General features: G+C 36.6%; 1 protein-coding gene across 1 annotated transcript in view; it reads left to right on the forward strand.

Annotated features, from left to right (window-relative positions):
• The window catches only part of CMC1 (C-X9-C motif containing 1), a 43635-nt gene that overhangs the window by 2708 nt on the left and 25228 nt on the right, over nt 1-15699 (forward strand). The window contains exon 2 of the mRNA XM_074538939.1: nt 9967-10059. Within this exon, the coding sequence (XP_074395040.1) occupies nt 9967-10059 (93 nt within the window). The remainder of the gene's footprint in view (nt 1-9966; nt 10060-15699) is intronic.

Below are 15699 nucleotides of genomic sequence, written 5' to 3' on the forward strand. Positions count from 1 at the left end.
TGGTGATGCTGTCCCTGATGGCCCCAGGACAGGGCTGGCCCTGCTGGCTGCCAGGGCACTGCTGGCTCTCATTCCACTCTCCAGAACCTCCAGGTCCCTTTCTGCAGTGCTGCTCTCCAGATGCTTTTCCCCCCAGTCTGTCTGTACATCCGGAATTGCTCCATCCCAGGTGTTAAACTTCACTTGGTTGCTGATTGTTCAGCCCTTAATTTGTGTAGGTTTTCCTAGAGGGCCTCTCTGCCTTTGAGGGAGTCAACAGCTTCTCCCAATTTAGGAAGTTGTTACACTATTTTGTTTTGTCCTTCTCCAAAATCAATGTGCTGCAGCCCAGCACTGAATTTGATTTTTGTATGCAGCACTTCCAAACCTATGTAGGGCGCAGTTTTTAGTGGTTATGATAAAGTTCATTTTATTTTTACTGTGCACTTGGTTATAGCTGTCATTTTCAGGTGGTGATGTTTGGATCCCTACTTGAACATTCACAGATGCCTAAAGTGGAGTCATGGATGATAGCTGAGATAGACAATACAGATTTTGGTACCTATTCTTGACATAGGGCTTAAAAACACAGGGTCTGAAGACTGTTTTGATATTTTTCCTAAGCTACTTAACATATCTATTTCTTCATGTCAGGTGGAAGTGTAGGTTGCTAAATAAAACGATTTTATCAGTGGACAGAGACAATTTGGCTTGCAGAAAGGATGTGACTTGTTTCAAAGTGGCAAAGGCAGTAAGATTAGAGCTGGAAGAATACACTGAAAAGAATTAAATTATAGCTTCAAAAGATAGAAAGGATAAAATAGTAAGGGATAAAGCAATGTTGAATTTAAAGGGAAAAATGTAGAAGTAAAAGGAAAAGTTGTTTTTCAGATGGTCTTTTGCAAATTTAATTAAACTTCTTTTAGATAAGTTTTGTGACTAATAACATAAGTTACCAGAATAACATCTGCAATCCTTGTGTTAATGTAACTGACACGTTTTTAGCCTTGTCACCTCATGCTCTGAAACTTGAGAACACTGGTGTGTTTTAATCATATCCCTGATGTTAGTTTCCAAAATGTTCATTCATTTATATTGTGTGTACTGATTGCTCATTTGCTACAGAGGTACAGAAGTCAAAGGTAGGCATTGTTTTTTAGTTGTCTCTTAATCCTTACTTCCAGTTAAAGATTTTTTTTTTAAATTGCAGGAAGAATGGTATTCAGTCCTATTATTCATAAACCTTGCTCTTCATTTGTATGTGATGTTCTTTATTTGGAATGAAAGGTGTAAATTTTATCTTGAAAGGAGTGGCTGAAGAGCTAAATATTCAAGCTCTCCAGGAGTTTGGGCAGATTTGTTTCTATAATGAAACTTTTATTTGTGATTTACATTGTTTTTCATTACACCTTGTCACATGCTTCTGAAAATGATGTAGTGCTGGAGCAGCTGATTAATAGTATTGAGCATGGTGGCAAATCTTAGGTGGTTAACATCTCCTCTTGTGATAACTGAGGGATTTGTTGGTTGTTAGATTTTCCTGCATCCCTTCCTTGTCCATCTTGAGTACTTTGTTCTTTCTATGTTGGATTTACCTCTTACTCATCTCTTGTTTCTGGTGCAAGTTCTTGCACAGTTCCTTATGTCACTGCTTAGCTCTATTTTATGTGATCTGTTTGGTTTATACAATTCAGATAGTTTGTGTTTTTTCAGGACCTTTTTCTTACTCCAAGTGGAAGTGAGCAATAAATTCTTGGACACCATTCACTGTTAGTTAGAAAGGGCATAGAAGAAATAGAGATTTTACACTGGGGACTGATTTCAGACAAGAGGTGCTCAAATGTGTGGGCTTGACTTTTTAAAAAGTGTGCCACCCTATCCTGTATGTAGGATTTTAATTGTGTCTGTACTGTTAGTACATTTTAGCTTCTCAGAAAAACCGCTGGAATGTATATTTGGTTGCTGAAATCCTGCTGCATGGTGTTTTGTTTAAGTGACAGAAAGTTGCGTTGAGGATTTTGTGTCAGTTACCAAGTGCAGCTTCACAACAGTGGAATTAGGGCTGGCTCTGCTGGTTTAATCCTTGGTCAGCCCACAGCCCTAGCTTTGTTTTCTGCGTTTTGCTGGAATTCTTACCTATTTTCAGATGGGATTTGAGGTGGGCTGAGGTGTTCCCTTTATAGGTAGCTCACAACTCAAGTTTTCCTAACTGGCAAGTCTGTCACACTTGAACAATGGTGTAGGCTATGTGTTAATGAAGCTGCATTATTTCCAGTAGTAAATATTAAGTCCTAATCTGTAATTAATTTTCAGGCCCTGTAACTGGATTTGCTGTGTGATCAGCAGTATAAAAATATCTCCTTGTGTCGGCTTGGCTTTAGTTATTACTCACTAGATGTATGAGCATTTGCAATCTGCATGTAATTAACAAGAAAGTGTGCTTTGTCAGGTCTGCTTTTCCTTTTCTTTCTAGGCATTACAGACTTGCTGTAATACAGCCATTGTTCACTATTAGCAAACAGCATTCTCGTAATCCAGTACTGCCATATTGCAGGAACATGAGCCCGAAAGCAAAATGTAAGATAACAAATTCAGCTAGTGAAAAAGGTGAAAATTGACTTTGAGGTGATGATAGAATGGTGAGAAGTTAAAGCTTTGGAAATTTTCCCTGGTGTTGTCATCCCTGTACTCCATCTTAATTTAAAATGTTGTCAGTATTAGAAAGATCTCAAAATCTGGAACTTTTAAAGTATAATTAAATTTATTCATATACATTTAAAGAAGAATAAAAAAGGATACTATGTAGAAAAGCTGCATTGATAAGTTTCTTTTGCTTTTAAATTAGGGTTTCAGAGTATCACAGATCTAGTTTCACTTGGATTATAACACTTCTGTCATTTCATATTGTCCTTCTGTATTTTAAAACCTCTGTAGAAGCTTGCTGCTTAAAGCTCTAGTTTGTATGCAAACACTGATGTCCAAATGAAATTACCAAACTCTGTAGCATTTCACATATGTATAAAGGTGTTTCTTTGGTCCTGGTCCATCATCCATCAGTTCACACTGGATGTCTTTGATAAAATTCTTAACCTTTAAAGGATTCTGTAGGGTTTTTTTAGGGCTCAGGTTTACAAAGCAGGATGCTGAAATTATTCTGTAGCTTTGACCCCTTGAATTCCTTGTTGGTAAAGGCACAGAAGCCCTCCCAAAGGCTACAGGATTGGATACTTTAAGGATTAATTGATACATCAAATACAATTGTAGGAAAAGACCCTAAGATTTTAGAAAGATAAGTTGTTTTTCTCTCCCATGACTTTAATGGGTCTATCTCGAAATGAATTTGTTCCCATGTGTGACTTGGTGTTTTCAAACAGTGGTTTTGAGTAGTTGATGCAGTCTGATTCAATGATACAGACTTGTTGGAGAAGTTTTTATGATGCACATAGGCATAAATGATTCACATGAATTAACCTAAGAATGGTAATTTTTATTTAATACAAGGGGAATAAGCTGGGCAGAATAATGGAGATGAAAATTTTGAGTTGAATGTGTTCTTTTCGTAGAGGAGTACTAAGCTCTAATCATATTTGCTTACTCAAAACACTGCTATAGGTGCACTAAACTAGATCTGATTATTTTTTTGTAAAAAAAAAATATAATGTCTAGAACCAATAGTCTGATGAAAGGAGTGTTTGCCAATAAGCAGGCAGTGGACACTCTGCTGCTCCTTCTGTTATTTAGAAAAGTTTACTTTTCCAGTGTATTGTATAATTATCTCATAGGCAAGTGTTCTAAAGCAAAACTTTGTAATGAAATGGAGTATTTACCGCACAGAAACAATTTTTACCGAGTGACATGAAGAATAACTGAATCCTCAAAATTAATGCAACTTTTTTATAAACTTGTTATTCATTCTCCAAACCATCTCAAGTATTGAGCAAACTATAGATCTGCATGTGGAACAAATGACAGAATGGCTGTTAAATTCAAGTTTTAGTAGACTTGTCACAGATTAAAACAAGACCTTCCCTTCCAGGAAAACAGCTTCTTTGTAGTGGAGATTTTCTTTAAATGTGATGTAGGTTAAAGAATGGTAATTCTGCATCTCCTTGATTTTCTTCCCTTTTCACTTTAGTAATTGCTATTTCTAGTGCTGAAGTTCTTATTGATACTTTTTTTGAGTTTTATTTTTTAGCTTAAAAAAGAAGAGTATCTTAGAAATCTGTCTACTCACAACTGCTTACCTTTGATGGCAACTGGTAGGAAAAACTATTAATATGTAATAAAAAAGAAGGTCCCATTTATGGCTCCACATTTCTCAATCTCCCAAAATAAAGAAAGTGATTGCTTTTCAAATTTATATTGTGTTGTATTTTAACTTGGATTCATGAACCTCGACTGAACTTTCTAAAGCATTTTTTCTAGGAAGGAACATAACTGATGCTTAAAAGTTAATCGAACTAGAATTCCAAGAAAAGCATGAGGTAGTAAAATTGCTAATTAAAATGATGTAAAGTTACTAAAACCTTCTCTGTTCTTCATACATACTGTGGTTCTTAATGAAAAAGCAATAGTATTTAAAGTACTGTCTTAAACACTTTTTGAACGTGGCTAAATAGAAAAATCAAGAAAATCCAAATTATAGGTTGTATAACTAGAAATGCACATTTCAAAGACTGTTACTGGAATTGCTTGACTCAGTTCCCTTTGGATGGAGAAAGTGTGAGGTTCTTTAAGTAGCTGGGTAGAGCAGATTTTAACTTTTCTGAGTAATCTGTGTCACTTCTACCTGAAGTCCTGAAAGAGGTGAGAGCAGAGCTGTTAACTACCAGCAGGATGAGTAAAGGGTGAGCAAATCAGTTACTAGCTGTGTTGAATGGAGTGGGGGGATTACATGACTTCTCACAGGACACTCTTCTAAGAAAGCTTTTGTCTTGGGATCCTCTTCTTGTAATAGTGTTCTAATGAATATAGAAGCTGCTAGAGGCCCTTTTGTTGTTAGGACTGTAAAGCAGCTTTGTATTTCATTCTCCTCTCCCCTTTAAAGGTCTGCTGCCTGCAGCACAGCTCTGCACCATGCTTGAGGTGTTCTCCAGGCCATCCTGGGTCCTTTGGTCAGAGACTAGAAAGTCAGCAAAGTATTTGTCATCTGTTTGCCAGCTTCCATACAGAGTGAATTTGATGTGTTCTAGTGGTTGGGATGTTCTTATTCCTCTTTATGTGTATTAGTTTCTTGGGGTTTGGTCATTTTTAGAAAAATAGCAAAAACTATTAAAATGACCAGCTGTGGTTCCTGGCCTTCCATGGCAGTAAAGAGCTTTTGCAGCTGAGGGTTTTGATCAACCACAGAAGGCTCTTATTGCAACTGTAATCTTGACCCCTACATATTGTATTCAGTGAGAACCATGAACATTGAGATTTGCCAAACCCCACAGATTTTGTTAAAAAAACCCCAAGTCATAAATGTTTCTTAGTGATTTAGTGAATAGGGATATCTCCTAGTTAAGTAATATCTCTCTTTAATTCTTTACACTGCGCTGAGGTTTTATGGAAAACAATTTCTCTTTCACAAAGGTATTCCCTTTTCTGTAGCTTTCTCCCTTTTTTTTTTTGCAAACTTCTAACTTCTTTAACTGTTCTTTATCTTCTGTTCCTTGTCCCCAAGAGGAGCATTCTGGAATCTGCTGATCAGTCTTTAGGAAACATTCAGTAGTTCTATCAGACAGATTCCTTGCCTGTAGACCTGATTTTCAAGGAGCTAGTGACTTAGCTGTAGTCCCTGGAAGCCTGCCTTTGGTTTTAATTCTGGCTAACTTTTGTGTATGCTTTTACAAAATGCTTATTTTTTAGTATTTGTAGTATTTAGTCTTTGTTTTGCAACCTTTACTTGATTAGCTGTGTTCATCCATGTGTCCCTTGTAATGTTTGGTGGTGCTTGGAAGTTTCATCAGAAGGTAAGGTAAAGGTAAACTGTCAGAGTATTCAATTGATCTAACAAAAATGCCCAAGTTTGGGCTGGCAGAGGGAGAAGAAAAAGCTGCTGCTAGCATTACTAGCTATCACTTTGTGGCCAAAGGCCGTGATCTCTTCAAACAGCCTTCCCAGAAGACTAGGAAAAGTGTGTGGAGGATGTGAGTGATACCAAAAGTATCAACTTTCAAATGCAGAAGGCAAACTGTAGGAAAATACATTTCTTACTTGTCTGGGAATAATATTTTCATGGTGATATAAAGCAGGAGTAAGACTGTTGAAATGCAGATTCTTCTGTAGGGACTAGTTCACAGGTGTCTGGTATTAGAGTAAGAAGTAGCTTTCTTAGTGCAGAATAGTGAACTTTAAATAGGGGGAAAAAGGTCTTATTCTGGCAACTGTAATATAGTTAAAAAAAGGAAAAAGGAGTTGATGGTTTTACATCATGGTTGTGTCCTATTTTTTGATGAAGTCTTGCTTCTGAGTTTTTTGGTTTTTTTTTTTTCTTTGAAAGTTTTTGCCATATATGTTACTGCAGAGATGAATAGCTTGAATTGATGGTGAGCTTGCAAGTGCTTGTTCATCAGTATCAGAAGTGCAGGTACTTTGCTTGTGAACACGTTTGCTTTATCTGGTATCTGCTATTTTTAATAGTTGCACCTTATTTTTCTTAACTATTTTGTGTAAATCCTAGGGATACTGACTTCAGTAAAGTGTTTTAAGATTGTTGAAGGAAAATCACTGTAATTGTAAAGCAATGGAGAGTTGAGAATCAAGGAAGAATATTTAAGATGTCCAAGTAGGAACTCACAAGTAAATACAGTACTGCTTAAACTGAACATCTGCATTTGGGTTATTTGGAGAGGTAGTTGTACCCAGAGCCTGAAACTTAGACACTGTAAGATAATTAAAGTTCTTTGGACTTTTCGTACAGTCACTTAGGCTAGGTTTAACATCATCATTTTTACCGTGCACTTTTAAGTACTAAATATTTTCTAATTAAACATACAAAAGCAAAATCCTGTAAATACAAACATTTTTTAAAATTAAAAAAAAAACATTGAAACTCATACTTCTCAACAGAGATTTTTCTAAAAGCTGTAGATGAGTTTATGAAGTGTTTACTGTAGTTTCCTTTATACTGTCATATAATTACTTTTGAATTACTGCTGTTGCTCTCTTCTCATTCTTCCTGCTGGATGCTGCCCAGTGTCCTGATGTGCCCTCTCCTTCCTGCATTTTCAGCATTTGTAGACTTGACAACATGGGACTAAAAAGAAGGAATTTGCCTGGAGCACAGTTCTGTCATGGTTCTGGTTGTGCTGGTGTGAACACCAGTAGAGCCTCTCCTTGCTATCAGTCTTACGCCTCTTTCTTTTGAATAATCAAACAGAAGATTGGGTGTTTAACCTAAGAGAAAACCCAACAATCTTTTTTGACTGTTCTGGGCTATCAGGGAAGTCTTCTCTTTTTGCTTTTCTTTTTCTTTGCTTGCTTGTTTTTCCCCAGATGGCCCTGTGTCCCGTTTCCTTCAGTTGCATTCCTACCCACTTCTCCTCTCTGTCAGTAGAGGGATGGCTGATCCTTGCACTGGAGGCCTGTGCTTTGGCATTGTGAAAATCGTGGATGCTTCTGGCCAGCTTTGCCAGCAGGGGAAACCCAGCTGCTCCTCCCAGGCCCTGAAGACTTCTCTCCTCTCTGCTACATTTCCATCTATGCTGTGGTATAAAAGTTAAACCTGTGCAGAGCCAAGGGTTGGACTTGGTGATTCTTGTGGGTCCCTTCCCCCTCAGGTTATTCTATTATGCTAATTATGGGAAGTAGATAAGTGGATGTAATTACTCCAAAGTGTGAATCAGCTGAGAAGCACCTTTTTACATGTATTTGAGTTAGTTTTCTGTTTTGACTTGCTCACTCACTTCGAGGTTAGGTGCTTAAAAATGATGATGTGATGGAGGTGAGTGAGGGCAATGTGGCACTGGTAAAACTTCCCTTTTGGTGACAGCAGGCAACCCACTTGATTCACTCTATCTGTATTTGTATTTCTGTACTCCAAGCACCTGGATAGCCAAGCTGAGTTTAGAAAAAGAGTGTGGGAAGCAGAAATTAAGGCTGTAGTCTGAGCCAGTAGTACTCATGATACTTCAGTCTTTCTTCTTGTCCTCATCTCACTGAATTCCTGCTTATGTGTGGCTTTGGAGTTATATAGTGAACAGGATCAGGGAATTCACCTGGTTGAAAAATAACCTAACAGGAAATTTATTTACCTCTTAAGGAAATTAACTTCCCCTTTCATTCACCAAAGGGCTGCTGAGCCTGACTGTGTGGGCAGAGGGAAAAGAGATGATAGGGATGGGGAGAGGGCAGGAAGGCTGCAGTGCCAGCTTGCTTTGACTGGAGTGAGTGGGGGCACGTGGTGTGCTGGTGCCAGTTCCTGCCATGTCATTCCACTGAACTGATTTGTCCTCTTTGCAAAATGTGCTTGGAAGTTTTCTGACAGCTTTGTCTTGTGTGTAGCCTATGTACTGTACTGTGTTTGGTACACTGATGCTCTGCAGAAAGTTAAAATGAAGGATATTTGTAACATTTTATCTGTAAAATAATATATTTGTAGAAATCTGATATTTGTAGTATTTTAATATGAAAATCAGTGCATGGAAGCAAATCTAAGTCTGAGCTATTTGCTTTTAGTGTTTCTGTTGTATGTACAGAATAAAGGGTTTTTTTCCTGATGTAGAAATGCTAAGAAGGATATTTTTGAGGAGAAATGTCTTTAGTGTATATTGCTCATTGTAATCCTCTGTTGTTGCTAGATTCCACTAGTAATATCACATACAGTACTGTGTAGCCTCATAATGTAATGGCTTAGCATTAGTAAACTTTAAAAGATGATGACTTAAGAATGACAGATGTTGGTTTCAGTTGTTTTTTATAGAGAGGTAACAAAAAATGTTCTGAAAAATAGTGTTTTAAAGCTGATGGTAACTTAAAACCTGCCTCTTTGCTTAGTTTCAATACATTGCACTTTCACTTTTTCTTCATTTCATCTCCTTTTTAATGAGTAATTTTAAATTGAAATGATTGTCACCAAAAATAACTCTGACAGTAGAATTTCCATAGTGTGAGCATTCCAACTGATGCTATTCTGAAATGTGTTATCAGCTTCAAAAGATGAATAAAAAGTGTGTTTCAAGATGAAAACCATGTATTTGGTATAAGTGCATTGAACTATACAGTGTCTTCTAAAGGGTTTTAAACTCAGAAACTGAGAAATAAAAAACTGTTCTTGATGAATTCTCATCCCTTTGTTTTGAAGAAAGTGTATTTGGAAAAGCAGTATTTTTTTAGTGGTCTGTGTTGTTTTTTCTAAATCACTAACTGTACTCAAGAGAATTCTGGAGACAGCTGAAAGCAAACTACAACTTTACTTTTTAGTATAGAAATCAGGCAGCAGCACTTCTCTTTTTGAGTTGGATTTCTGAATGAAAAAGCTCCTAGATCCTCCACTGAAGAGACTTCATTTTCTTCTGAAGAACCAGAGTCTTCCACATAGCCATACAAATTCTAGCTTGTGCTCTTGTGTGTGCTGTTTTTCTCAGCTTTGTGTTAGTGAATGAAAGAGTGCATACAGATCATGGGCATAAAAAAATATTAGTATAATAAAAAGAAATAAAAGTATTTAATTGCTCTGCTGTCTGTATACAGATTTTTTTATTCAATAAGGCAGAAATACAAATGTGCTGCCAGAATTTGCTCCTTTATTTTTGGTTCACAGTGCATATTAAACAGTAGAAATATTCAGGATAATATTCATATTTGTATCTGAGCAAACTTTGGACTTTCCATCCTTTTGGTCTATGTAGTCTTTTCATGGTACTTTTTGCTGCTCTTTGTGACAGTTTTAGTATACTCCTGTATGTTACATAAACAATGTTGTGTTATTTCTTTAGATTGACTCTTTCTGATGTATGGATAACAATTTTTTTTTCAAAATTATCTTTTTTTTCACTCTTGCAGAAAATTCTAAGCTGAGACATGTAGAAAAAGATGTTTTGATTCCACAAATAATGAGGGATCGAGCCAAGGAGCTGTGTTCAGATAAGGTGCAAGGTAAGAGTCAAATATTCATTAGGAGATCAGATGTACTCACTTTTGTGCCCTGAATATAATCCTTGTATTTGAAATCATGTACTCAGAGAATTAATATGTGTGATCTCCATCTTTATCAGCTCACTGTGAAACCAGTATTGAAGCATATAAATCTGCTGTATTGGCTTTGGCTGCTTGGTGAAAAATTTTGGACTATTTTCCAAAATTTTTTACTCTCAAGGGCTGTTGAATTTAGTATGATTAATACAAAATTTTTTCACATCTCAGTTTGGTGATGACAGAGCAGCACAAGAGTTATTGTGTTTCTGTATGAATACTTAATACTTAAATAAATTCACCTGCCTCATGAAAACCTTCAGTTAAGGCTTCTCTCATTATAACAAATTTGTTTAAATATTCCCAACTTACTGCATCCTTTCCTTGCCCCAGCATTGAAATGATCCATGCACATAAACACACACATGTTACTCGACAGATGTTGAAATAGAGTGATGCAGTGCACTTCTGCTTTCATTTTCTTATGAGGAGCACTGGACTCTTTAAATTAATAACTTTTCAATAACTCTTTAAAGTGGTGTCACCCCCTCTGCTGAGAGCTGCTTACCCAGAGGTGAACCAAGAATGTTGCTATAAGAGGGATGTAAGGATGGATGAAAAGCCCCTGAATTATTCTGTACAAGTGTCAGCTTTCAGTAGAGAGCATTTGCATTCGATCATCCAGATCTGAGCTCTTTAAACTTCTTTTGTTCATGCACTCCAGCAGTAAAAGTTTTCTGACTGCACAATCCCAATATGGGTATATTCATTTATAAATTATGTAAATGTGTCACTGTGCTGTATGTTACATACATTATAAAACATAAAAATAGAAGTCTAAAAAGGATGAGATAAAGGTGAAATAAACAGTACTTTAAAATATTTTAAATATTTATCAATCTAAAAAGATTACTGTTAATAACAGTACTTTTTATTGACTGAACATGCATCATAGTTTTTAAAATCTTTAACACTGTGATATAGGAATTTGAATACCTGGTTCTAAATTCAGTGTATTTCAATACTTGATCTTGACAGGTACCCAGAAAAGATACCTTACAGAGATGTAAAATTACAGAGGTAATTTTACTTACCTATATTCATTTTTCAGTCCTATCCACAAGTTTTGCAAATGGTTTGCTTGAAATTAGGCTAATAAATTATCTTCTCCCCTGATGTCAATCAGTTTTTCTTCCAAACTAACGCGTGTCAGTGTTTTCAACCCCCTAAAACTCTCCTTGGGAAGATTTTTAACAGGTTAGAAAGGTTTTTAACAGGTGGAAAGGTTGATATCCTTTTAAAGGGCACAGATGTAGGAGGTTTTTGTAGGTGACACATGTTTTGTTCACCTAAAAAACCAAGCCAAAAATTACATAATTAGGTGAACATATCCAAATACCTGTTTTCAAAATGCAAGTTTCTTTTGCAAAGGAGTTACTTTCTTAGTCATTATTAAAATGACACCTTCACCTTAAAGGGACACATTGAGTGCTTAGTTTTTGGAAATTCCTGCTAGGTAGCAAACTGCTCACAGCCACTTGTCATCAGTGAAAAGGTCAGTGGATTTGGAGCACTTGTCAAACCTGACACATTTTTTTAACAAAAGACAACTCTGAAGCACACTGCCACAAATTATCCAGAGAGCAAACCTCTCTGTGCTGCCAGGGATTTTTGTGGCCCCTCCCCATCTCATTACAAAATCTGGTAAAGATGCCACTGTTTGAAGGCTCCTTTTTGTCAGGTTATAACATTGATGCCGTCCTGGCTCAATTGTGCACTTCTGGCTCCAACTACTTTGCTGCAATAGCTTACCTCTGAGGGAGGCAGTGAAGGAGTTTCAGCTGCAGTGCTCTCTCTGTAGCCTTAGTCTGGAATTCCTTTCTTATTCCAGTCAAAGCAGCCACTCCATCAGTAGCTACTTTTGCACAGCTTTTCCATAATACATTGTTTTTTATTCAAGATGCCACTTCCTGTTGAGAATAGATCTTCTCTAGTGCATCTTTCCTTTAGTGGCTCATAAGAAAAGTGTATATTTTTGTGCATTTTATTGTTGAAATGCAAATACCACAAGGTGTGAGAAGTTAAAAACTTCTCTACTTTCAAACTCAGCTGTATAGCAAACCTCCCACACTATGTAACTTGCTTTAACACTTGTTTCTTCAAATCTTTAGCAGTGTCTTCTGTGCATCTTCCAACAGTATTTAGTGACAAAGGAGTGCATTTTAGTTTGTTGCCATATTGTTTTCCCTGAATTATTTCAGCAAGTTTTACCATGACAGGAAGAACAGTTATTTCCCTAGTGGCGTGTGGCTTTTTGTGTTTTGCTATTATTTAAGAAACTTCAAAGGAAGTTTCTGGAGTTTTATCACTAGGGCACACTATGACTAGAGTCAAGTCTAGGTAAAGTGGACCAGTGTATTTTTAAGCATCTGCTTTTAGAGTTTCTCCAAAAAATTTTAAAAAGTAGTGTTACCATAATATCTGTCAAAGAAAAGTGGCATCATGTAATAGGTGCCTTCTAGTGCTGCCAGGAGGACTTAACAGACCTTTTTTTAAAATTTGAACAATAGTTGAATCATTTTTACTTTGAATTCTATACCTGTTGGGGAAAAAAAATGAAGATGAAAAGCAATTACAGTGGTGTGGATTGTTTGAAAGATGTTGGTTAAAAGTATTTTGAGAGCTTGCTATTTGTATAATATTGTTTGAGGTTAACCAAAGGCACAGTGTGAATGTATTTTTCTCCTCTGAACTTTGTGCAACATGAGGAGTTTGGTTTCAGCATCTTCATTTTCTGTGGCAGCAGCCAATATTGGAGGTTCTTGAGCTGTGAACCATTACCTTGCAGCTTCTCCATCTTTTTTCCTACATAAATTTTAAAGCCAAATGCTATGGTTTTTCTGTTATGTTAAGCAAAATTGTAATTTCTTCCTTCTTTCTCCTGTGTAGAGTTTAGTTTTGTATCTTTAGGAAAATAAGGTTAGTGGATGCATCCATCTCCCCATAATTCTTCTGTCACCTGTCACCAACTTTGATCAAATTGTGTGAAAGTTAGAAGTAGAAACTGAGTATTTCTGAAACAATTTTTTTGTCAAATAGGCCAGCAAAACCCCACATTAATACCTCTATTAAAATAAAAGGGTGGTAGCAGAGCTTCAGTTATTTTGTTGTACACCTTTTCATCTCAGTGGAGGGGAGAGACCAAACCATGGGAGATGAAGCTTAAACAGTTTTGTGATCAGTAGATTTACCATCTCATAAATCCATTGTGAGATTATTCCTGGAATAAATTTGTCTTGTTAGTACACAGGGATAGGTGTTAATCAGAGTAAAGAGGCTATGCTTTTCATGCTGTAAACAATTATAAACTATGAACATAAGCTGTGTAATTAAGTAATCAAAGCTCTTGTGACTTAGTTTGTGTGCTGTGGAGTGTACACACATGCATGAAATGGAGTTGTTTACACTGAGGGCAGAGTTACTCATTTAACTTGCTCTCAATGTAGGATTTTTCTGCTTTATGTTAAGTTCATGTTTCAGAAACTCCTATTAGTAGACCTCTGTTTCTTTTTGTCTTTAGGAAATTGTGATAAATGCATCAGTACTGTAGGAAATGAGGCTATTCCACAAGTGTGGGCCCTTACAATTGGCTAGATCAGGCTGGGTTCACATGTGTCCCTATGGGGAGCCCCTGTACATTCAATGGTGCTCTGCATGAGCACAGGGTCCATCTGTAGCCAGTGTGGTACCTTAGCCTGCAGCTATACCACCTAGAGCTGTGTGCTTATCAGAGCTAATAATGCAAGTAATGACAGCCTGTCCTGCACGTGTTCCAGAGCTGTCCAGGGAAAAGAAACCCCAAGGGTTACAGAAATAAATAAAAAATAAAAGGCTCTTGTTAACTTAAGAAGTAATCCAGGCACGCAGTTAAAAGGCTGGCTCATTGCTGTGCGTGGTTGTCAGCCTACCAAAATAGCTTAGGGAAAAAATAACCATGGAAAGTATGTCCACTCTGGTCATATTTCATTTTACTTAGATTATTTAAATTTGCTTACAACATTTTTTTTTCAGATTCTTCCAGTATATGTTCTTGTGTGTTCTGCATGTTTCTTAAGAATTTTGTAGCTCTCAGTTTCAGAAAGATTTTTGTGTGATTTAGGATTTTCAAGCACTTTTTTCAGTGAAAATGGATATATTAGTAGTTTTGTCAACTTGGGTAGTAATTCTGTTAACAGGCTTTCTGGGAAATACTAGTCAGTTTTCTGTGACCGTTATGTAAATATGCTTTATTGTGTTCATATCCATGCATTGTATGTGTGTATGTGAAATTGTGGGCAAAAGTGTCAAAAAACGAGCAAACAAAAACCCCAAAAACATTGTCATAAAGGAATGTTTCACTGTGTTTTTACAAACTATAGCATGAGTCTGCCTGAAACAATATTAAATGATATATTTCTGTATCAGCATGTCCTTGCATTTCAAACCTAAGTAACTAAAAGGATCATTTGTTAGCTTTTGCCTCACTTACTGATTTTATGAAATAACTTCTTAAGTGAGCTGTTTTCCTGTTTTGCTTTAATTTCCAGTTTTAAAATCTAAATATGAGTAAGCTTCTTCAAAGCAAATTCATAGCAAATTTCAGGAACCTGGAGTTAGTGTTGTTCATCAGAATGGTGACCTTTAGCACATCAGAAGTTCTGTAGTTTCACCAAGCTGTGCTTTGCTTTCCATGAGTCCATGCCCTAAAACTAGGGACAGCTCCACGCTCTAAAACTAGGGACAGTCATGGAAAAAGTTGCAAGAGCTGTAGTTGTTTCTTAATCATTTCTAAAGAGAAGTTTGTCTAATTTCTTGAGAGCACTTACTCTGCTGTCCAAAGTTACAGATTCTGAAACTGAATTTGATAGTTTTTTTTTTTTTTCCAGTAACTGAAATGCAGAAACTTGAGCTGTCAGCTTAATTTGATTTAATTTTGGGTTACTTGACTTGGAAAATAGAAATGACTGACTGACTTTGAGATGTCGTGAGTTTAGACTCTGAAGTGTTGAATTGAGATCCCAAAAAGAAATTACTGGGTCACAGAGTCATTAATGAAATGAATTCTGTATTATATTTGTTGTAGATGTTTTGTGTATTGGTTGTATTGTAAAGCATTTCTGCCCACCTTCCAAAACTTTTTTTTTCCTGGGAAAAGAGCAATTGCTCCAGTGACCAGGGGTTTAAGTTCTGAACTTCTTTTCTCTGAATTTTGTTGTCTATTACTGTCACATCATCTGGATTTGGGCCCTTAAGGTCATGAAGAGGACCTGCAAACATCTTCTGTAACTGAGACTCCTTTGTATGATTGAAGGATTCAATAGGAAATAGACCTACAGTATTTTCAGGGTCACTGCAGGGGCAGATAGTTCAGCCTGGTTCTGCCATTAGAAAGATGGTGAAGTAAAGGTAGCCATTTCTTATTTTAAGCATATTCTGGGAGACATCCATTTGATCAAGATGACAGGTTGTTCTGTCCTTTAAAAAATTATTGATCTATTAAAAAATTTTTACAAGGCAGACACATGGAAAATATTTCTCCTTGTACTGCGTTGAGGACCTTCACTG

Source organism: Zonotrichia albicollis, chromosome 1, assembly GCF_047830755.1.
Source record: "Zonotrichia albicollis isolate bZonAlb1 chromosome 1, bZonAlb1.hap1, whole genome shotgun sequence".
NCBI lineage: Eukaryota > Metazoa > Chordata > Aves > Passeriformes > Passerellidae > Zonotrichia > Zonotrichia albicollis.